This window comes from Trachurus japonicus, chromosome 16, assembly GCF_045865225.1.
Source record: "Trachurus japonicus isolate A0001 chromosome 16, Traja_1.0".
Classification (NCBI taxonomy): Eukaryota; Metazoa; Chordata; class Actinopteri; order Carangiformes; family Carangidae; genus Trachurus; species Trachurus japonicus.
The window spans coordinates 14,691,519-14,715,995 of record NC_140922.1 but is presented as its reverse complement, the minus strand read 5'-3'; the positions used below and the strand labels follow the sequence as shown (position 1 = coordinate 14,715,995).

The 24,477-nt window shown below is 43.0% G+C and overlaps 1 protein-coding gene across 2 annotated transcripts; it reads right to left on the bottom strand.

Annotated features, from left to right (window-relative positions):
* Nucleotides 1–126: 126 nt before the first annotated feature.
* On the bottom strand, nt 127–24,462 carry kmt2bb (lysine (K)-specific methyltransferase 2Bb). 2 transcript variants are annotated; one of them, XM_085801791.1, is made up of 36 exons: nt 24,112–24,462; nt 22,512–22,590; nt 18,776–22,354; nt 18,440–18,621; nt 18,110–18,229; nt 17,419–17,605; nt 15,822–16,053; nt 15,665–15,732; nt 15,320–15,577; nt 15,048–15,154; nt 14,357–14,482; nt 13,748–13,861; nt 13,429–13,575; nt 13,224–13,316; nt 12,997–13,114; nt 12,769–12,882; nt 12,283–12,467; nt 12,081–12,182; nt 11,585–11,695; nt 11,322–11,398; nt 10,917–11,143; nt 10,699–10,802; nt 10,468–10,605; nt 10,073–10,231; nt 9,828–9,945; nt 9,649–9,727; nt 9,398–9,558; nt 9,132–9,299; nt 5,878–9,034; nt 5,252–5,352; nt 4,925–5,062; nt 4,578–4,834; nt 4,175–4,278; nt 3,933–4,016; nt 2,261–2,390; nt 127–2,128 (listed from the first exon to the last, which is right to left on the bottom strand). In XM_085801791.1, exons 1-36 carry the CDS (start codon nt 24,439–24,441, stop codon nt 1,853–1,855), a joined length of 11,730 nt encoding a protein of 3,909 aa, XP_085657917.1. In that variant the 5' UTR covers nt 24,442–24,462; the 3' UTR covers nt 127–1,852. The 2 variants fall into 2 exon arrangements, with proteins under 2 accessions (XP_085657917.1, XP_085657918.1); XM_085801792.1 differs by having other exon boundaries at nt 24,136–24,462.
* Nucleotides 24,463–24,477: the final 15 nt, after the last annotated feature.

The following is a 24,477-nucleotide window of genomic DNA, read 5'->3' as shown; positions in this document are numbered from 1 at the left end:
GGTTGAAAAAAAAGAGAGAAAAGAATCATGGGCTTGGCTGGGAAGGCAAACAGTGCTCACTTTACTCCTGTGGCTGATTCTAAGACCGTCAGTAATCTATCATAACAAAAAATAAAATAAAAATGATTCTTTAAAAATACCTGCTTTAGAACAATTTGTCATAAAGGCTTACATGTATGACATAACTGCCCAAAATGGAAATTCAAGTAAATTAGTGAAACCAAGGACATCATTTGTAAACAATAAAAAAAAAAGAAAAAAGAAAAAAAAAGATACAAGTAGGGGAGATCTCCTAATACACTAGACCGCCACCGTTTATACAAAGCACAACCTTTTCCATTAAAAGTATAAATCAAAACATGAATAAATATACAATTTGAACAGTATGTGTATTCAATTAGCCTCATCAATGACAGCACTGAACTTGGACTAAGAACAACGTTAAACATTATTTTAAGGTGCCGAGTGTATTCTCTCAGCTCTATTTCAGACTGACTTTATTTTTTGCAACAGCAACATGTAGGAAGTCTGTGCACCTTTTTTCTTAACAAGTCTGGTGCAGGAGCTGAATGTACACACTCAGAGGCGATGCTTTATACCAGTGTCATCCCTGATCAAGAGATTACGTGTAGCAAGTTTCACAAAGATGAAGCGAATTTGTTATGTGTGATGGTTATTTGTGTGCAACTGTAGGGCAGCAACGTCTTATTGCAATAGATAATGAGCATCTGCCTTGAGAGTAATAAAATATATCTTTAAAAAAAAGCTGATATTCACCATAACTCTTCACTTTTGGCTTGGGTAGTGTTTGCTACATACACTGTACATCAAGACAAAAAAACGTGTCTTGTTTCTATCTTTATAAATATGACACTACTGACTGAAAATGTCACATTGCAATCATCTATTTTAAACTCCACACCAGAAGAGAAAGAAAGTTAGGAAAGAACAGCAGACCTAAAGTGTGACGATTAGCAGACACTATCTTCCAATGACAGTGAGAGTACTGCTTGAGTGCATAAATTTAAGATACATGATCTCAGCAGGGTGAATAACAGCTAAATAATTCCTGATTTGCAGGACATCTCAGTCCAACTAAAGACGCTGAAGACCTTTCAAAGCTTAGCACCATGGTTGTTTTGTTATTCACACAAAAAAAAAAGTCTGAAAAGAAAATATATGTATATATTAACAATGTGAGAAATGTTAACCGTTAGATAAAACACACAAATAAAGGTTTGGGTGAAAGTATGGCTCAAAAACAAACTTCACCACTGCACGGATGGGGCTATAACTGTTCCCATCACTGGAGGATGGAGCATTTGTGATAACAAGTGTACATAGACAGACACCCCTCCCACAAGAAATGAATAAAAAGTATAAGGTATCCCTCAAACACTAGCCAGAGGTTTTCAGCAATGAATCAAACAGATAAGGCTTGACGTGTGTATGAAAGAAATTCTGTTGGTGTTGATCATACAGATCCAGGAGGCGCTCATATTTAAAATTTTTCAGTTTAAACGCCGGCGTCCTGCCCTCCCAATATTAACTGCTGGGGTGACTTAGCTGTGCCAGGTGTACATGTGAACTCCTCACAGGCAGAGGAACGTTGTCAACAAAAGCTTTCAGAAGTAATTGAATTTTCTGTGCAGATTCTCTGATCATCCACTCCATTCAATGTTGACATGTCACTTCTAATGAGCCAAATCTCATTGAATGGCCTCATAGTGGCTAATTCCCTTACTGTGTAGGACTGCCCCCCTCCCCCCTCTCCCCAAGCCCAATCCAGTGCCACCTTACTTTAAGGCTTACTAGTAAACAGGATCCTCCCCCATCTCATTCAAAGGATCTCTCAGTTGAGGAAACGCCGACATCGCCGGGCCCCGCAGTTGCAGTTGAGTTTGTTGCTGGCGTCTTCAATGGGGAACTTGTAGTCATAAGTGAGCTCCTCTCCTCTGTAGATCTTCCTAAGAGCAAAGATGACAATATGCTTCCGGCCTTCCACGTTGATCACTCGCGAGTAGCAGTTGGGTTCGCAGGAGTGGTTGATGAATCTTGCTGCGTTGCCATGCATGGTTGCATCCACCACATCGAAGTCATCAATGCGGAACATGTAACAGCCAATACCCTGCAATGGCAAAAAAATAATAAATAAGTTAAAAAAAACAAAACAATTCTCACCTTTTCCAACTTTAATCCTCAATTACTGGATTATTGACGTAAATTAGGGTCAAACTGATAAAAGAGCAAAAAGACCCACCTTGCCATCATAGTACTTCTCCCTTTTGTCAGTGAGCACTGAGCGGATGACAATGCCAGCATATTCAATAACCATCTCCCCTGCCTCAATGTTCCTCTTGCAGAAAAGACCACGGCCATGGATAGCAGACCTACAACACACACACACACACAGTGACACAGGTTAAATTCCTGGGATGTTCTAAGAAAGCAGCTGCGATGATGAAGGCAAGGCAAGGCAATTTTATTTGTATAGCCCGTTTTTACAAACAGTTTGTCTCAAAGGGCTTCACATGGCATCGTAACAACATCCTCTGTCCTTAGACCCCTCATATCGACTGAGGAAAAACTCCATGGAAAACCCTTTTAACAGGGAAAAATCGTATTTGAAGTCACTGAGTTCCAAGAAAACCTTTAATTGCACGGAAAATATTTACAACAAGATAGAAGACATTCGGTTTTGTTTCAGGGCTTTGATCTGTGGCCATGTTTAGACTTTATCAACCAGGATATGATGCGCATGTGTGTCACAGGGGGCCATGCTTGTTATTACAGCCTGTGTAAACTGTCCTTTGTTGATACAGTCCTCCACATCCCACATTTTGGCAGTGGACAGCTTTCCCCCCTCCTTTATGAGTAAATCCTCACTCTCAGACTTTACTGGAAAGCATGAATAAATATATGAACAGTATGTGTATATTCAATTGACTGATTAAAGGTTCTTGAGGCAGGATTTGTGAAGAAATGCACATGTGTTTTAAGTTTTTTTTACTGCTAATGGGCGATGAAGCGTTCAAAACCAAAAAGAATGAGCCCACTCGCGTATCTCTCTGTTGCCTCAAACAGGCTGTGTGCTGCAAAATGTGCTGCAATTCTGGGTCCGAATTTCCCGTGCTGTCCTGCGGATGTGACGTCAAATGACGCTGCATGCGCGTCCTCTACAGCCTTGGCTTTCCACCGCTTGCGACCAGCGGCGGTCGGCGGATGTCTTGCAGCCTGAACAGTTATGTGAGCAGCTAGTAGAGAAATAACGTCACTTTCTTAAATTTTTATATTTTTTCATGCGAGAAAGTGACAGTTTAGATTCCCAATCTGTTGTCAGTTTTTATTTTTAGGAGATAAATGCTGGTCTCGTTGATGAAATCTAACAATTGTGGCAGTCGCATTAGTTCATTTGAATGAAAAGTGTGTTGTGTGTGAGCAGCGCAGCCTTGGGGCTCTGTATGTACAAAAATCACCATATTTATTATCAATATTATCAATAAATAAATAAATAAATAGTTTTACAGTTCATACGCGCTCCTGCACCAGCTTGGCTGATGGCTGCATTAACCCTGATGGCCGCTACGGCCGTTGTATCGCTAATGAGTTTTATTCCTTGATCCTGCCTCAAGCTCCTTTAAGAGATAAACTGTATCTTTGATAGTTATTAATGTGCAACTGTATGATTTTCCTCCTTTATGTGTAAGATCTTCCTCCTCTGGCTTCACTGGAATCTCAGTCCAAATTTATGCAAATTAATAACAAGAAAACCTGATGGCCACCTTTAGTTTGAGCAACTTTGAGATGCACTCACAAAGTATAATGTTGAAACTCAACATTGTTGAACCCTTAACCTCTCGGACAAGAAGCCAGCTAAAAACATTTTAAGCATTACACAGAATTCTTATTATTTATGAAAATGTAGTTCTGACCTGTACACGCCTACAGCCTCCTTGGATGTTCGTTCTAGGTGTCTGAAGCGCATCGCCATGGGCAACTCCAAACTAGTCGCCCGTCTAAAAGCAAGAGCAGATATTAACTTTTGAAAAAAACTTACATCAAAAGGTTACCATACTATGGTAAAATACAAGAAATGACATGAAATACAAAAATGCTAATGCATAGAAAAAAGGAAGAAAAAAAAACCACTGCAAAATCTGCATCTAAGTCTGACCTTGTGGACTTCAAAAGAACCTCATCTTCCTCATCATCATAAGGCCCAATGTCAGGAAGCTGACGATGCTGCGATGCCAGGAAGTTAAAGATATCAAATGTGGACTTCCTGTGAAGAGAAAGAAGTGTCAGGTCTAAATGAGTATCAAAGCCATTTAAAAGGGCAGTTACAAAAAGTTCAACAGTATTTAAAAGTATTTGAGAGAATAACATCAAGAAAGGCTCAAGGTCAATAAGCTGAACTGATCAGAGAATTTAAACTGAGAAAAATTATTTTGGGTGTTACTTCTGTGCTGTGATTAAGTTGTTTATAGCACGACTATTAATCACCCACAATAAATATATTAGCTAGAACAACTTAAGGCTTTCTGACAGAGAGTACACAGTAACAATCATGAGTAAACTTGCCTAAGATAGAGCTCAGAGCGGGCACAGCCACTGGGGTTGACAGGCAAGTCGTCCTCCTGGCTGAACAGTTTGAAGAAGCGGAAGGTATGGCGGTGACAACGTTGAGCTCCTTGAAGTTGCTCCAGCAAGAACACCACTGCATCATGAACCAGGCCCAGCATACGGGGACCAGTGATCCTCTGAAAGGTAAGAGGTCGGAGCCTCGCAATTGCTCGTGCCTCCTGCACCCCGTCTATCACTGCTTTCCAAGCCACTGAAAGGAAAGTTGAGAATAATGATATACATTTTTTTGGGATTAAGATAATTTGGAGTTTTAAGGAAAAAGATTAAAATGTAGCCTTACCCTCAATACTGTCTGCCTCTACGCTGAAACCATCATCACTGGTTATTTCAAATCGTAAGTGTGGTTGGTCTCTGTTAGTTGGACATTCGTCATCCTCGTCTGACAGCGGTGGTTCATCGTCTGAGGGAGAAGCTGCACCTAACAAGTTTACACAGTCAGTCTTTCAGGCTCATGTTTTCTCATGTTGAAAAAGCTGAGTCATACAGTAAACCTACTATGTTAATATATTCTGTGCACAACATTTCATAAATGTCTGTCCAGACAGGTATTGGGCTATATAAATAAAATCTGACTTGACTATTCTGAAATGCTGTGGCCAAAGATTACCAGAGTATTTCCTCCAGTCGGTCAAAGTGCTGTGTCCAACTGGTTCCCAGGCATGCTGCTTTTCTTGTTCACCCCGAGACATGTAATCCCAAGGCTCTGACCTGAGAAAGATACAAGTACTCAAGTTTTTCAAAAGTAACTTTGAAACACAGAGCCATATACATTTCATACACATTCAGTGTGCTGTTGGTTTCTGTTTGCCTGCCATTAGAAACAAAGATGCTAGCATCCTCGCCACTGTGGCCAGATTGCATGTGTGGAAAGATTCTGATTCTGACTCAGTGCAGAAGTTCCATGTTGCTTAATGTCGGACCCCAAATGTCTAACAATGAACTTGTAAAATATACACAGCCCACAATGGAAAACATTGGCCCACTCTTGTTTTGGGAAGTCCAAAATATATGCCAAACATGAAGGAGGCCTGAGTAAATTTAATGTGAAAGGCAGATTTCAGTGCAAAGTTCGTGAGAGAAAACTTAGACGAAGCATGGTAAGTTCCACCAGTTCTTAATATCTAAATTTATCATTTTTTTTATTAGCACCATCTCATAATAGTATTTAATATTTGAAAGCAAGACTTAAAACCATCAGTAGTAGTATCTCTACTTAAAATGAGCTTAATTTACCCTGTGCTATCAGAATCGCTTATATGCTCCTCCTTCAATTCATCCAGATTCAGTACTTCTTTCACTGTTGGTGTCTTGATGCGGACTCCTGAAGCCCGGCTGGAGATGCTTTGGGGGGCGGGTCTGCGCCGCTCCTCTTCCTCACTGATGGGTTCTGGCTGCAGGAAGTCAACTTTGGACTTCTTTGTGACAATACGGTCTGAAAGTGAAGACACTCTTTTCATGCGGACGTGGGTGCGAGGGCGCGGAGCAGGAGCAGGAGCTGGTGCTGGCGTTGGCGATGGAGACCGAGGTGACACTTGAGGCTCGGGTTCAATTAATAGCCCAGGTGGCAAAACAAGCGAGGAGGGGCTTAGCGTTCGAAGTCCGCTCCACTTTGGGGTGTAGTTACTTGCCATTGCCTGATTGATAATTGCTTGGGCACTTTCAGCGGGGGTCATGGGAGGATTCTTAGTTGACAAAGGAGGCTGCCCCGAGGCCTTGGATGACTTGGATTTTTTGGAGGCATTGGACTCCTTCTTCTTCTTTGGTTTGTTCAATTCTGGGCCAGCTTCATGTTTTGAAGTTTTTGTATTCTTCTTCGGCTTCTTCACATTAACTGATGCCACTGCACCATTGCTGGTATGGGTGAGCAGCTGCGTAATTGTGGTTGGATTCTGTGCTGCGGGTGTAACCGACACAGGAACGGATGCTGCCACGTTGGCCCCTGGGAGCGGAGCAGTCATGTTACCCGCTGCTGCTAATGTGGCTGACAGTGCGTTGCTTTGCAAAAGACTTGCTATCTGGGTGACACAGTTATAGGAGGGGGAGTTGGGAGTGGGCAGCTGAAAAGTGTTGCTTTCTGGATTCTTCACAAAAATCTGCCCGAGGCGGTTTACCAGCAGAACATGTGGGGTAGGATCCACATTTGGACCCCCCACCTCTTTAACAGTAAGAATGGCATGGCCAGGTAAAGCCTGGGGTAGCACCGGCTGCTGAGGCTCTAAAGCCGGCCTGGGAGTAGAAAAGTTGATAGAGATCGTGTGGCCAGATGCACCCTCCTTCTGCACAGATGACGCGTTGTAACCATTTAAGATCACAGGGGCTGAGGTGGTTTGAACTGCTGTCGGAGCGGTAGAACACTGCGCTGACAGCCCGGAAAGAGATGGTATTGATGCGGAGGAGGAAACGATGGTGACAGCTGTAGAACCCAGAGGCTGTGTTTGCGTGGAGTAGATAGGTACAGAGAGAGTTTCACAGGTGCCTGATGCAGCTGATAGCGCGGGATCATTTTGAGGGGCAGCGTTTTGCAGTGTTTGTGTCATGTCTCCAACAGTGGTGAGGGTGGTTAGTTTAGTAGACAGGGGCTCCATGGATGGGAAGGTTGCCGACTCTTGTGTCACTGGCTGAAGTGTAATACTTGTTACGGAGGGCTGGCTGAAGCCTGGTAAGCAGGAGTACATCTGCAGGGAATCCACAAGACCTTGGGAGGGGTTTTGCACATCTGTGGACATTAAAGGGGAGGGCTGAAGAAGATCCAGAAAGTTGCCCTGACTGGTCTCAGCAGCATCTGCTAGTGAGGGTTCCGCTGTGTTGCTGGTCAAGTGGTTCATTAACACGGTGGATCCCTCATTTGACGACACGAAATCGCTGCTGTCGGGCTCAGAAGTCAGGGGTTTACAGGCTTCAGGCTGTTGGGTCTCAAGCAGTGTGCCCTCTAGCAAAGGAGTCATCTCGGTTAAGTGTGGACTAGCATCACAACTCTCAAGAACAAGAGGCGTTTCAGGGGCAAACCCTAAACTTGAACCCTGAAATAACCCCTCTGAATATGAGGTCTCAGGCACCTTTGTGAGTAAGTTAGGCAGAGCATCATGAACTGGAGTAGGAAGCACAGTTTCCTGATTTACTAAGGGAGTGTCAGAGCTTTGCACTTTGAATGGAGAGTTTGCAGAAGTTTGTGGAGAAACAAATCCAACGCTGTTCTCGTTTGACTGACCAGCATCAGAGGATCTGGGTGGATCTTCAGGTGAACTATCTGGGGGACTGTCGCTGACGGCTGAGATGTTGACTGACGACGTCTCTGTGTGCTTATCGTTGGATGCTTCAGGGAACAGGCTCTGAACAGCCTCCGAGTCGTTTGTAGTTTCTGACCCGGGGATGTTTTTGTTATTTTGGTTTTTGGCCTGTATCCGAGCTTGGGTGGAGCCTTCAACTTTCTGAGGATCTTCGTTAGTCACTATGCTCGCATCACTTTCTGTGCCATCATCAACACCGTCCAGCTGAGCCATAGGCCGGGAGGAGGGGGAGGAGGGAGACTTGGACAGATCTTTTGATCCGGGGCGACTGACGATTGTCCGTGAAAAATCAAAATAGTGGTCCATATCATCATCAGAGGACGTGTTTCCCAAGTCGTCCCTGGCTGAGGCTGCAGACCGTGGCAGGTTGGGAACAAGGGTCTTCCTCTTGGGCACGTCTTGGGATCTTCCCCAAAATTCCTCTTGATCATCGCCTTCAACTACTATCTGCCCCCCACAGTTCATTGCTACACCTTCATTCAGTGTCTCTTCAATCTCCAGCTCTGTCCTCATCTCCTGGCCCAGACTCATGCTTGGATCTTTGTGGAATGAACTGTAGGAAAATTCCTCTTCATCCTTCTGTGGGTCTAAGTCTCCCTGGGGTGACGTGCCATTCGCTGGAGAGACGTCTTCAGGCTCTGGTGATGCCAAGAAGTTGTGTGGCACCTCAACTGAGTCTGGCTGGCTGAGATCAAATGATAATCGATGTCTGGGTAAGTGTATGGATGAAGAGAAAGAAGACAAACTTGGAGAGGAAAAGCTTCCTGCACTGTCCTGCCAGGGCGACTGAGGAAAGAAAGCTGAGGTGCAATGGGTCATTGTATTTCCAGGGCATCGGACAGAGGAGGCACTCCTCCCTCCGACTGGACGGGTTGATGGTGAGCTTATCATGTTTTCTGGACCAAGTGGAAACAGTGGGGAAGTGGGAACGGAAGATTTTCCTGCACGAAGTGTGATTGGTCCGGGCAGAGGGCCGAGAGGAGGGGGCGACATGCGACTGCGGAGACCTGGTGTCTGTGAGTGTGGGCTGTGGCGGCGAGCCCTGCGAGTCTCCTCCAGATCACTTATGGTTAAGATGTGGTGGGGTTTCAACTGGCCTATCCCTAAAAAACAAACAAACAAAAAACAAATTAGCCTGCAGTTTCGGAGATGCTTCTTTTAGACTGATTTGCCAAAAACTTTTATGAATTTATATATTACCTGGGGATGGCAGAGGCCGGGACATTCCCCCAGCTGGTCTTCTAGTTTGGGGATAACTAGGTATCTTTGGCCTTGCTCCATGATCTGACTTTGGGGGAGGTCCATGGGCAAAGCTTTCCTCTGTTGGTGGCTGGGATTCTACCATATCAGTCTCTAGGGCTTCAGACTCTGAAGATTCATAAAAGCAAATTGTAAGTACTGTTATTTATCAATTAAGGGTAAATCGCTTGCTGATGTACTTCAGTTTATAATAGGAAAACACCCACCAGGTAGTGGGCAGGGGCCGTGAGCAATGGTACGATTTTCTCCTTGGTCAGGCATCTCCTCGACAGGCTTCTCAGGGACGCTGGGCCGGACCTCCCGGACAGTGCATGTGTACTTGCACCGGCGCAGTGGATTGACTGTACTCCAGTACCAACGAGAACACCTTAGGAAAGAATAACAAAGTTTTAAAAATGTTTTTCATTCAATGATTTAAATATATATGCTAGGTGTGAAATAATGAAATGCAACTTACTGAAATCCCACAGGACACAGTTTTCCTTTGCTAGCTGAAAGTTCTGTCAGCACACCCAGTTTGTCTATTTGTAAGGAACCTGTGTAGTGGCAAATCGGATACCAATCATTAGTTTAATGAACGCTCATGTTAGAAAATATCATGGAAAGAAGAGTTTGGTCAGTTAGAAAAGCACTTACCAATCATCACGTTGATTAGCTCTGGTTCTAGTCCTGTCAAGAACTTTCTGCGGAGACTGATCCCCTCAAAATCCACGTAGACCCTGCGGTTTACCTCAAACTCTTGACCAGCTATCATCTGTACAGCAAAAGTTGATAAGTAATAAGAAATAAGTAATAAGAAAACAACCACTCAACTTTCAAACCGCAAAACAGCAGCTATCTGTAACAACCGTCAAAAAACAACACGAAAGAGCAAAACCTACCCTGCCACTGATCAGATGTCGATGTTTGTAGCAGTAGACCTTCTTATCATCCTGGAACACACAGTGACGGGAGCGGGCACACATGAAGTGATAGTTGCTTTGACAGGATGTCAGGCAGCAGCCCACTGTGGCACCCGTCTGGTTGCAGCGTTCACATCGCTAAAGAGGGGTTTGGGTTGATGGGCATGAAACACGAAATGTCAGATGTATAATGTCACATAAATAACATAGCTGAGCCTTACTGTGTAATTCTTTCAATTTTTTTAAATATAAAATATCACTAATGACTGAACCAGTCTGTTATTAATAAAACTCAGATTTACAAAAATATTTATGTAAATATAAACACATTATTTTACAGGAAAAACAGCCATTATGGTAGAATGGTAACCAACCATCAAGCGACCCCTTGTGACAGCACTGTGTACATGTAACAAAGATCCATTGTCCTCTTCAAACACCTCTGCTGACCACAGACAGCAGTTGACATGTGCCCATTCATTCTGGCCCAAGTACAGCAACCTGCCTGCTTCCTGTGGAACAACACAACAACAAGTGTGAAGCCCACTGCATAACAAACTTGAGACGTGTGTTCAACTTCAATTTCATGTTGCTGTATTACTTACATTGGGTTTGAGGTCTCCATATTTTTGGCACAAAGAGCACTGTCTCTCATCATCTTTAGACCATCCAGTGTCTAGATCCGCTTTTGAAAGCCGCCCTCTTTTCCCTGTATAAATGTACAAAGGTAAAAACTTAAAAGGCATGAATATTGTGCAAGAATTTTACAAAAAAAAAACAAGTATCCAAATTTAATGGTCATCTCTCCCCGTGATAACTTTACCTTTAAATTTGAGCCTGACAGCCCGACTGGTTTTGAAGTGGTTCTGGGTTATTGGTTCCCCCGACATTGGAGAAACTGCCTCCTCCTCCTTTACATCTAAGCTTTGTCCATTATCCTCCTGCACAAGCCCCAGTGGAGTCTTGGAAAGCTCCTCCCTCTCCCTCTCCCGCCACTGAGCATAAACATGCTCTGTTGTTGGAGGCTGAATAGCATTGGACAGCATCCCCCTGTTAAAGAAAGACTTAATGAGTTAAAAAAGTTTCTAAGATGTAGTCTGCAGTGTTCAATCTGTATATACGATATATCCATATTACATTTATGCATATATTATGTATGTAAGGATTTTTTTTCCAAATAAGTATACACATGTATATGAACCAACAGTAAATGGAAATTAACACTCACATAGGCAAGTCTTTGGTACAAGGGCTCCACACTTTTGGATCTTGGCTGTTGAACCAATTAAATACCTCCTCGAGAAGCTAAAAAGAAAAACCATGTCAGTCAGTTAAGAATGCTTTCTTAAAGGGATATTTCAACACTTTGGCAAATTTGCCTATTGCCATAATCCCTTTAGTCTTAGGAGTAGGTTCATTACCTTGAATTGTCAGTGCAAGCCTAAATACTTCTGAATGAAAGAGCAGTCATGCCCTCAAAGTTTACACTACCTTTAAGTAGTAAGAGCGTGCCAGAGCAGTGGGTCTCCGCTCCTCTGGAAGATCCTCCTCTTGTTCAAGCCTCTTTCGTACCACCTGAACCACATCTTCGTGGAACATTTTCTGTAAAAGAAAAAAGGAAAAGAAAGAAAGTATATATTCAAATGTTAGTTGGCCCTACCATCGTACAGACATGTCTCTCTGATAGAAACATTCCTTGTGGACATTTTGTCCATTTATGAGGCTGTCAGTAGCATTATATTGTCTCTGTGCTCCCCTCTTTACAGACTGGCCTTGTTAGCTGCAGTTACATTGAAATGATTCCAACTTAAAATCCCAGGACAACTGTTTACATAAGATGTGATACTGTCAGTTGTTTGCATGTGTAACGTCTCACACTTCTCACTGAATTGTAGGCATTCATGTCCATAAAGCTTCATACAATTTAACACCGACAACTTTTCTACAGTGGTGCTTAAGTGTTCATAATAAGAGGTTGTAAACTCACCAACGAAGTGTAAAGGCCCTTGTCAAATTTCTTGCCTACAGCTCGGAGATCACAGGCCGGCTGTCCTTCTAATCCACTGTCAGGGTCAACCAACTTTTCACACTGCAGCAGAGATTTCATGCACTCGTTATATTTTGCAAACACTCTGCAAAAAAACGTCTTGTTGTAGTCCTTAATAAAACATGGTACATTTAAACCTTACCTGTGAGCAGGTCACAAGGTGCTGGGTGAGGGTGGAGGAAAGCAAGCAAGCTAGAACCTTCTCCACCCCAGCCCTCAGCTCAATGTAGAGCAGCTCTCTCCAGGCACTGGGCTGAGTCACACTGCACGGTCGACATGAATACACGACACTCTCTGGAAGGCTAGACAGGATCTCATACAGCTCATCTGAAATCATTTCAAACAAGAGTGACGTTTAGAGGTGGATGTGAAGGAAATTCATCTCTGACATAAGCCTGCTTACAACTGCAAAGTGCTTTTACTTGTTTTCTTAAGACACAACACAACACAACACAACACAACACAAAACAGAATCAACAGCAGAAAATCCCAAAGTCACATGTGGCTACTGTAAAGCCTGTGAAGCTGTTTTTAGTGCATGTTCCGCAAATAATAGTTAATAACAAGCAACACTGATAACATTAGTTTGGATATGTTTATCCTGAAAAGCATGTAGACTTAATGTTACCTGTTAGATCCTCACACTTGGCATGTACCCAGTGGTTACAGGTGCCGCACTGCATCATCTGACTGTCGTAGTCATTGTCTTCATAGCACTTGAAGCAGATTGGACAGTAGTTACCTTATGAGAGAAGGACAGACACACTTAGTCGCAACATGGGCAATGAAGATAGATAAAACACAACCTCACATATTATCAGATAAATGTACTATGATGCTGAAGTTGTCTCCTCACCCTGTTCATAGAGCTTTGAACAGTCTGGACAGAGGCCTTTGTCGTGGTTCCACTCAGTGTCCCAACTTTTTCCTGGAGTGACGCCACAACTTTTACACCTGATGCATGTCATACAGACCTGCACGGAAACCATCACATTAGCATCGACAAACCAGTGTGTTTTCTCCTTCAGCGTGCCAATGAATATGGAGATGTAGTCATCACATTTTGTAGAAACAAGAACGTACCCAAGCTTTCCTCTTCTTGTTTTGTTTTGGATAGTTGGGTCCCAGACAGGGGGCATGATAACAGTTCTGGCATCGTTCACACTCCAACAAAGGCTGAGGGAGACATGAAATATTGAATGTTTCGTGACCGAGGTACCTTTATATCGACGAGTAAGATATATTATAATATAATTAATGAATTATATAATAAATTCAAAGCTCCTACCTTTGACTGCTTGTTTTTCCTGCCACACACATGGCAGAACTTGCAGCGACGACAGCACCAGTTTTCCTTGTTCTCCTCAGAAGGACGATCGGCTGGTTCAAGGCAAAACTGGTGGAAAGGCTCACAACACACTTGGCAATATAGCATCTGAAAAAAAGATATGAATGCGATCAAAGAACCCTTGAACTTAAAATTTTAAATTCAATAGATAAAAATATGATGACATTAATTATTCATCTGTATGATATTGCGTTGCATGTTTTATCTGTTCCAATCAAGCCGTATCATTACAATGCAGCAAAATGTATTGAACACTTACGTCATGTTGCCCTTTACTGGCACAAAGGAAGCAGACGTAGGGTGGCATGGGAGGTGCGGAGGTCAGTATACTTAAACCACCCATATTCCAGACGTTCTCCAAAGTACAGTCCTCCTGAAAGTGACACACAACATGATAGCATCTAAGTGAAGGCTGCAATGCTGCTGTCTGCTGACCATCATCCATGAAAAAATAAACAGACACAAACTTTTTTTTTTTTATGTCATTTTGCTTTGGCTGTGAGAGTGGTAGGGTTAAATGTAACGATTTGATGGAAGTGGTTAAGGTCAACTGAAGGATTTAATAAGCATTTTTAACTGGTCATGGAGTACAGTCAGTTGGGAATTAACAAATCACCACTGACCTCTAGTGGACAAAATTAATTACTACATCAGTGACTTTGCATTGTGAGATTGATGGTATTTCTGAGGAATAAAACACATTTGATGAAAACGGATCCACTGAAAACCCCAAACAACCTGGCTGTTTATTTCTGGAACGAGTGGCACCAAACATGAATCCTTTGCTTGTTGAATTCACTGAGCATACGAGTATAAGGAGCGTGTTTAAAATACAAGATCTGTTAATTAACTGAAAAAAGCGACTTACCTTGAAGTCCACCCTTATTTTGTGAGTAGGTTTGGAGGACTCGACATTTCTCTGCTCAAACCCATGAGCCAAAGCTGCCAGGACACTGGGGGGAGTCTGCTCCATAGGAATCTGTGATGTCTGACCCTGAAAGACAATCATCATTTAAACATGGGCAACAAGGACCTTACAATGCTCATGTACTTGCTTCTCCTCCATATTCATGGGCACAATAAGAACATAAATGGTGAGGCCAGAATATCAGGGTGTGATGTAACAGTAACCTCAAATATTGTAATATTTAGTTGACATTGTACGAAATAGGAAGATATTTTGGTGTGGGCCAGGGATTATTCACTGCCCATGCTGATATTACAGTTCTTGTGGCAGGCTGAGGATGGGATGGAGGCTCTTGGCTACACCAAGCCAAAAGCTGGCAATATACAGACAAAACCGCCTTTGGCTTGTTCTCAGAGACAAATTTGGATGGTCTGTGACATGATAGGATTGTAACAATGTGTTATTAACTGGGATCAATCACCACAGTGGTGAATTCTGGCCAGCAAACATCTAATTTTCAGCATTTTAGCAGAGCCTTGTTCGCCATCCTCCAGTCGACCGGCTTTTAAATGTGTCAGTATAAATCATAAACACAGGACTGTCCCAAATACAACTTGTGGAGGCAAACCATCAAACTCGTAATTTTACCCACCTTTTCAGGTTTACGTCGAGGAGGTGGTACACGGTGTGAACTGGACTTCCGATGCCTGACTTCATCATCTGAAATATCTCCAAGGAATCCATCCAGTGAGACAAAGTCTGTGAAGGAGATGGACAGAAACAGGCTTGAGAAAAGTGTACGTTTGTTTTCCCACAAGGAACACAATTCTACAACTTTGAAGAAATGTGCTATTATGTGAAAAAAAAAAAAAATAGTCATAGCTCATATATCGTGCGTTAATCACAAGTGGATTCTGGGTTTACCTTGATTGAAACGGTGGCCGGTGCCCCTTCTCCTGGCTGGCGAGGCAGAGCTTGAGATAGCTTTGTCATCTAGATCCGAGTCGTAGTCCACCAGGTCAAAGTAAACACGGGGTTTCACTACACGCTTTGGCTGTTTCCTTACTGACGGGCTGTGGTCATCACCCTGGAGACCAGACGGTGAGTCGGCAGCACCCTCATTCCCCTCGTCGTTACTTGAGTGACCCCCACTTAGTGAGGATCGCCGTCGCTTGGAGGCACCTTAAAGAAGAAGAAGTAATGTAGCTGACACAATGTTATGGGAGTATAATGGCAACATGAGGCCGCCATGCTCAGGAGCAGACTCACCTTTGGGTGCTGTCCTTCCACTGAGTCTGCGTGCTTTCCTCTCTTCAATCTGATCACATCTCTTATACCTGGTGATATGAAATAACAAGTCTTAATTGCTTTTGAACACTCTGCCGTGCTCCACAAATAATAACTCAGTCAGCACGGATCGACTTACACACAACACTGCCGTTTGGTATTGGGTCCACCAAACTTGGGCTTGTCGAGGCAGTTCATGCACTTGCCACAGTCATCCTCGTGGTTGCAGCCTTTGCACACTCCACACCTCCGTGAGCGGTACCCAAACGGCCCGAGACCTTTCCTTTTGATAAAGTTCGACGGCTTCTTGACCTTGGTGGCCTTTGGATCTGAAAGCCCAGGACTGTCTGATTCTGAGGGAGAGCCAACATCTGCAACAGCAAACACAGTAAGAATGGAGGATTAATACCAGCCAGTTGTAGCTAAATTATTTTTTCTTAAAGAAACTGTATGTAAGAAATGCACAGCAAGTAATCATAAAATCACTTAATGTCACCAGAGACTAAGGAGTCCTGTTAATTTGAAATACTGATCTCACTGACAACAATAGCGCAGCTGGGATATTCGCATTTAAAAATTTGATTTGCAGCCTGCAAATCATGTTTATGTTTTGATTTTGTGTTTTGGCCTGTTGTGCCACCCACCGCTCTCTCCCAAACACATGGTCAGTGGCACTTCAGCCTCCGGGTTGCCAGTTAACCAACCACTGAGCTGCAGCTACAGCTGGGAGAGAAAAGACCTCCAATTGAGATTGCGATACAAATCATGATCGATTTTGATTATCGGCTATGGTTATATTTCCTTGATGTCACACGGGAGAAATAAGCGGCTTGTCACTCTACCGTCTGATACACCGCATCCTGTCGTGAGCACATACTTAGAAAACTCAGACAGTGAAAACATGGAGCTGCTCGTGTCGTTTATTCTGCGGTAACACGTCTCATATGTTGGCTCATCTACGGCATGAAGAACATGGACTTAGGCTCCTGTAGATGCAGGGTAACAGTGTGTGTGTGTGTTTGAGCCAACGCTGCGCACATAGACACACACATGGGGCATAGCGTCAGAGCGGTGAAGTGAAACAATAATCTGCAGATCACCTGAGCATTAAACAGTCAGAGTAAAAAGCTAAATATTCATCAACAACCTGCTCAAACTACAGAAACGCAAACACATAGGAGATATATTTACTATGATAACAGATGTAGATGTACTGCTATTTCATCGCTCTGAATGCAGGTAGTAACTAATGCAGCCTAACATGTCTTAGAGAGCCATGATCATCTTTACGTTGAGACTGTAGAGACTGAGTGAGTCTCAGGGTACCATAGCCACAAAACAGGAGCAGGGCAGAGGTTCTGACAACCTCGAGTCTGGGGGTAAGGGGAGGGGAAACAACGTGCTGCAGTGTTTTGAATTTGACTGCAGCAACAGTTTTGGCCACAGTCTTACATACAGCTCCTTAAAGTAGATCATTTAAATCTTGCAAAAATTCCCTGGTGCCCTGAATTTTAATTATTCATATACATATACTGTATATATACATATACTGTATGTATGTATATATATATATATATATATATATATATATATATATATATATATATATATATATATATATACACACACACACACACACACATACAGAGAGAGTAATCGTAATTGATATGAAACACTCAAAAAAAAAAAAGAGCCAAAACCATTATGGAGAGCTCTATCAGTCAGGTCTCATTTACCCTTAGTGACGGCTGATGGGGAAATGCCACTTCTTTCATGCAGAGGCAAGGCGCTCAATCTGGGAATGTCATCTGGAACCAGTGCTCGAGGCTGCCCCAGCACCACAGATGCTGCACGACACACGTGCTTGATTCGTGGACCTCCTGCTCTGCGGAACTCCTGGCACAGCGGGGAGATGAGCTGAGGCTGGGGAGGGAGATGAACCAAAACAGAATGAACACTGATGTGAAGAGACAGCAAGCTCTTTTTTCTTTCTTTCTGTCTTTTTTTTTACAAAGCATTTTAGGGCTGTACACTGAACAGAGAATTATTTTGGCCACATTTTCACTATAATACAGGTGCATCTCAATAAATTAGAATATCATGGAAAAGTCAATTTCCAGTAGTTCAAGTCAAATAGCCCCAAACAAGTATTGAGTGCATATAGATGGATATACTTAACAGAAGGCAAACATTTCCATATTAAAAATGCTTTTTTTAGTTTGTCTTTTGTAATATTCAAATTTTATGAGATACTGAATTTTAGGTCTTCATTAAATGTAAGCCATAATCATTACAATTGAAAGACATTAAATGTTTAATTCTGTGTGTAATGGGTCTATATTGTATTAGTTTCACTAATTGAATTGAATTACTGACATAAATAAACTTTTCAGGTGGCATCTGGGGCCTGTTGCTCTGTTCACTCACTTGTCCTTGAGGTGGCTCAGTCTTGACTGGAACACCAACATCAGGCTGCACCCTCTGCTTCCTCCTTTGTCTCTTAGAGGTCACATCTCGAGACCTGGCGCTACACGGGCCGGATAACAGCTGCAGGGTTCATGGACAAAAACAAAGCATCAATACAAGCCTCAGAGCTAGAAAACTACCTCATAGCGTCAATACTTTGTTTTTATATGCTGTTTGAATCTCCTGTAACCGACTCTATTAAATAGAGTTGATGTAATAGTTTGATAAAAATCAACAATGTAATTAAAGTCAACCATTAACAAAATGTGCTTGTGTCGATCGTGGCCTTACCCCAGATGACTTCAGCTGTTTCTGCTGGTCAATTTTAATGAGCTGGACCTTGGCTTTCCTGAGCAGATTGAACATTCTTTTGTTTGCACCAGTGAGGCGTGCTCTTTGTGAAGCTCCTTTCTCCACAGACACAGAGTAGTCACCTTCACCTGTGCCTGAGTTCTGTTCTGACAGTTGCTCTCCTGTGGATACACAGTAATATTAACCAATGTCTGGTCCGTTAAGAGGTTTTATCTACTCTATGGCATAAGTAAAAAAAAATAAAAAATAAATTTTTTTTTAAAAAGTTGTTTATTTATAATTAAATAATCTTATGTTTTTAAAATTTTGGCTTACCTGAGTGAAGTTGGACAACGTCTTTCCCTGCTAAATCCTCCTCTTTACCAAGCTTTAAAGCAAGGGACTTGGAGTTCATAGTCCTAACACACACCGAAACTTTTCTCACCACTCCAGGTGTATCAAGGTCTTCGATCTTGAGCTTGGACTTCTCCTTCTCCTGCTCCACATTCGTATTACGTTGCCTAAGACTGATGCTCATGGCCTCATCGTCGAGTCCCTCTGCTAAATCAACTGTGGGCTGAGGAGGTTTACTTGCGCTATCCATCTCTGGTGTATTTTTGCTTTTGGGAAGTATTGTGTGCACCTTCTTTAGCCTTTGATAAATCTTGAGGTGAGCTGCTTGTTTATTAAACTTTGGGAAGGTTTTCTTTTTCTGAGCATCCAGGGGGTCAGTAGATAATTCTGTGGGCTTATCAACTGGTGTAGGCAAAAACAGATCCTCACATTTGTCCTCTGGAGTTTTGTCCAGTGTATACGCTTCCTCGCTAGACTCTTCTGGCACATGCCACTTGAAACTTGAGTTCTTTAGAGGAGACCTCTTCTTCTCACTTTTGCCACTTTTTCTCTCAGAAAACAGGCTGTCAGGTATATCAAGGTTGTCCTCGAGGTCCTGAGCTGAAAACAGGTCGACATCCAGTTGAGCTTCACTCAGTATGTCCTCCTCGTCAACTGGCAGGATAGGGGATAATGCTCTGCCTGTCACGTCATCTCGCCTCTTTACTGGACGAATTTGCAGGCCCAGCTGTACACCCTTCTTTGGAGAGTTTCTTCGAGGCAGTACAGACATTCCTGCATCGTCCATAAACCTTTGAGGGGTCTTGATCACCCGTGAGGATCTGGCGCTCACGACGGGCATAATGAAGTGCTTGATGTTTTTTACAAATTTTGATTTACCTGGTGGGGTGTCTACAATATCTACCTGCCCTCCATCAACCAACGTATCTGATTCTTCCTGCTTCAAAGCATCTTTTTCAAGACCAATTTCTATCAACTCTGAAATTATTTTAGATGGTGGTTTTGGCCTTTTAGACCCAAACAACTGAAAGCCTGCCCTTGTCTTTTTGTACTTTTTATGGACTCCAATAAGTTTGGAGCTTGGGACTGGTGTTGGGACTGGTGTGGTAGCTGCCAATGTATTTGAAAGGTCACTATCCCCTTCAACATTTTGCTGATTTTCAGAAAATTTAAGAGGAGCAAATTTCCCATCTCTGCTCCTGTGTCTGTGCTTCTGACGCTGCCCAATTAAATTTTTACGTCTCTTTTTTACTTTTTTGAGAGACTTCTTTTTTAGGCACCGTGTTTTTGGATCACTTTCTGCTTGACTTTCTGACACCAAAGTTTGTTGACTATCTATCAACTGAATGTCTGTTTCCTCTTTTACCGGTGGCTCTATCTGCTCTTCTTCCACTGACACAGTGTCCTGTTTTGCCTCTGACTGGGAGCAGTCTTTTACTTCTGGCTGGCTTACCTCAGTAACTAAAGGCAAGGTATCTAAAGGCAGAGTATCTGCCTTTAGTACAGACTCTGTGTTAGTAACTTCAACTGCAGCCACCTCTGTGCTGACAGTGGTTTCAGGGGAGATGACAGCTTTCTTTTTTTGGGCAGGTTTCTTTTTCCCTAATTTATTATTTCTACATCTTCTAGGTTTGGAAGGCACAGGCAATTGTTTGGCCTCTTCAATCTGGGGTTCTACCTCATTCTCCACCTTCTGTGGAGAAGTTTCACCTGGCACCTGTGAAGGTTCATCAGTGATCTTTGATGAGGAATCCTCTCCAAGAGCTTCAGTGGTGCTGACACTTGTCACCTGTGAAGGCTCCTCAGCCAAAACCTCAAAAGTGTTTTCAGGAAGAACATGTGAGCTGGAATCTTCGGTTGAAACCTGAGAAGTCTCTTCAATCTGCACCTGCGGAGTATCTTCATCCTGTGGAATCGTTCTAAGTCTCCGTTTCTGAGTGGTCACTGGTTTATGACTGACAGACTTTGTTTGTGGCGAGTCAAGGCTTGATGTCCTCCTCCTTAGTCTCCTGGTTGGTGTGACTTCAGCATTGACACATGACGTTTTATCCTCATCAACTTCACTTGCATCTTTCGGAGCATCCTCTTTCTTTTCAGGCACAGGACTAACTTGCTGAATTAAAAAGGATGGCTTTGAGCTTTTATGTTTACCAGGAGAGGACACCTTTTTAATCTGAAGAGGTGGGATTTTCCCACAATCTGTTTTACTAATTTCTGGAGGAGGCGTTTCAGTTACGTGTTCCACCTCATTTTCCACTGGTAAAGTGGATTTCTCCTCTGATGACACGTCAGCCATGATTTGGGAACCCTCATTATTGTCCGTACTTTCAATCTCTTGTGGTGTTGAGTTTTCTGGCTTTGATTTTGTATCCATGCCATTCAAACTCTTGTTGACACTTGTGTCACACAAAGTGGACTGATCCACTTCACTCACAGTCTTCTCTACTACTTTGACAGTGTTTTCAGCATCCCGTGTCCGACTTTCTCCCTTCACTAATGTTAAAGTCCAGATAAATTTTTTTCGCTTTTTCTTTCGCGTTGAATTCTTCCCACTGGCCTGTGCACCGTATTTTGGGTTTCTGACCCGCATCAACTTTAAACTTGGAACCGGTACATCCTCTTTGTTAAGAGGCATACTGTCACTTGGCTGTATGGTTAAATTATCAGTCTCTGTGGATGTTAGCCCTGGGTTCTCTGGCACAGTAGCATCCTTATTCAGCCTCCTGCTTTGCCTTCTTCTGTCACCTCTCAACGATGGTTTGGCCTCCACTGTCCGAGAAACTTCTGACTTTGACTCCACTGGAACAGCATCATTTTTGCTCAGACTCTCTGGTACAGCGGCACTGTCTGAGACGACTTTAGAGCGTGGGTTTGTGGCTCTATTTCTTCTACGAGTGACAAGTTGATTAACTTCAGAACTTTGTTGTGCTGCAATGTCCTTATGCTTTAATTTCTTTGCATTTGTTTTTGGCTCTTCAGTCCCGCTCTCCTTTGCAGCATCAAGTGGATCAGCTGATTTTCCGTCTTTTGATTTTTGGTCATCAACGGCATTTTTGGCGCCAGTCTGGCAGACAGGCTCTAGCTTTGCAGCAGATCGTCCACGCCGCCTAGCAGGTGCAGTCCCTCCTCCCTTATCTTCTGTGCCATGTTTATCATCATGTGGTTCCGCTTTTAATTTGACATGAGCGCTTGAAATCTCATCACCCTGAATGTCCTTGGCTTTAGACTGATCCTGAACATCTTTTATCTTCAACTTTTTCACAGATTTTTTATGAGGCTCTTTTACCGTTTTCATTTTCTTTTTGGCCACCAACTTAATAGTAATCCTCGGTGCTGATGATGAGGCTCCGCTTTTAGTAGACTGCCGATCCATAGTGTTTTTTCCTTTCGAACCTTTCGGGCAATCCTTTGCAGGCTCTGCTTCGGGAGATAAGCTGTGAACTTCCTCCGACGATTTTACATCTTTTGCTGGATCAGGTGGGGTAATAGCTGCCTCCGCTGGTGGTGTTTTAGGCGGTAGCTTCTCACTTTGTCGCTTAGACTTTGTGTTGACAGCATCACCTGCAAAACAAAGCAACATTGAATATTGCAAAATACATAGCTCCCTCACTCGATACAAAAATGGAACTTAATAACTGTGTGGCATTTTTGATTCAAAGTTGAGGGTTGTTCATAAATTATAACAAATAAATCATTTTGTGCAGTGACATTTCCTTACCTTTTGCAGGGTTTTGTCGAGACCATACAGGTCCTTTGGAGCCTTTTCTCTCAGCTTCAAATCCTCTGAAGTCATCCCCCTTGAAAAATAAAAGCAGTTAATTAAAACTTCAAGCAACTTAGCACCATTCTGCTAGTAGAAACTAAAACATCAGCAAAAACAATTCAACTTCTTTCACCCATTGCATTCATGCTGAATTCAGAATAGCGTTAATTATGACCACAGCAAGACCAAGAATTTTGGATCACACTGTAGATGGAGGTATAGTCTCTGAATATTCATTACAAAGATGGATTAATGCCCAGTAGAATGACTACTCTCTCAATGGACGAACCAAAGTAATGTAGGCTATGTGTATCTTAGCATTTTGAATCATGGAGTATATCTAATAATAAAAATAGTAATAATGATGCAAACAGGAAAATACAATGTTGTAAGTTGACAATTTTAGCAGTGATGTAAAGGACACAAAATAGAAAACCAATAGTGCACTATTCAAACTCATCTGTTCTATGTTACAACACATACAACAGTAATAATGTCTGCATTAATAACAACCAAAAATGCATTTGCTTTTAGTGGGAACATTACATGTTGGAGCTGTATAAAATTTTACAACCTCAACTCAACAGCCTTTGCATGAATCACAAAATCTGCAGGAAAAGGTGATACTGTAGTTGCCATAAGGTGCAAGTGCTATGCATCTTACGCATGCTTGCAGGCAGCTGTGACCTGAAAGCCTACAAGCAGCTTGACTGGTGTGAATGGAGACGTTAACGACTACATGTGTATGTGTAAAGAGCTTTCACTTCTGACAACAAGGGTGCAACTGGCTTTGGCACACTTCTGCACCACCATTTAAATCTGTAGTGAATGGTAACATTAGCTAGTAGTTAGCCTCACGAAAGCATCTAAACTCACTTCTGTCTGCAGAGTAGCTACCATGCCAAAAAATAAAAATAAAAAACTGTTTTGTTATCCGAGTGCGTATATGTCTGCTACGGGAGGTACACGTGTAATAATTTAGTCTTTGTTCTTTATTAGCTCAGCAAACAACTCTGTCCGCATCTGTGCAGCGTATTAAAACAGAGCAGTTAGCATTTAGCCACTGTGCGGGATACCGAGACGCCAGCCTTCCCCTTCTTTGTGTTGTCTGTAGCTAGCTGCTACTCTGGCCCGATTACGAGCGGGCCATAGATGGAAGAACTGCGGTCCCTGTTTACAAATTGGCGTACTCACAAACTAGCTATTAAAAAAATTCTCCCACGCATGTGTTCACCCAGTAATATTTTAAGCCCAATGAGTCCGACTGAAGGAACAACACTAATCCCAGTTAAAAGTGGTCTGCTTGCTCTGTTTAAGTGGTACAGTGTTGCGACTGTTCATTAAATGTCATGGAGAGAGCTCCACTGTGCTAGCACCAGTTAGCATGTACTGTTAGCTCACCAAGCTTGAGGCTAACGCTAACGTTAGCCTAGCAGAGGGATGTTGACATTTCTCCATGGCACTTATCAGTCACACAGTTTTGGGGACAGCACTCATTCATGTACATTTTTACGATCATACAAAATGTGAAAAAATAAAATAAAAAGATACTAACTCCTGGTTCGGTTTGGGGCCTCACCTCTTCACTCCCACTAGAGCTGTATCCAGCCTGGCCAAGGATCTTGTGGCTCGCCTCTATCCCAAGTAAGCGCAAGTGGGGCTGGTCTTCGTTTAACGATAGAACCAGGTTTGCGGGCCTTGGCCCTCCGTTAGTCACATCATCAGCTTCTAAGCCTGATCGCCCGAGTTGCCATCGCTTCTCAGAGCGCAAACGACTGCGTGACGACCAAGGCCGACCGGGGAAACGACCTCTGGCCGTAGCGGTTCCACCTTGGCCTCCTACGGCAGCCGCGGTTGCTGATCCGCATCCCGCTGCCGCCATCATTGCTTCAACAACAACACACACACCGACGGCTAGTAG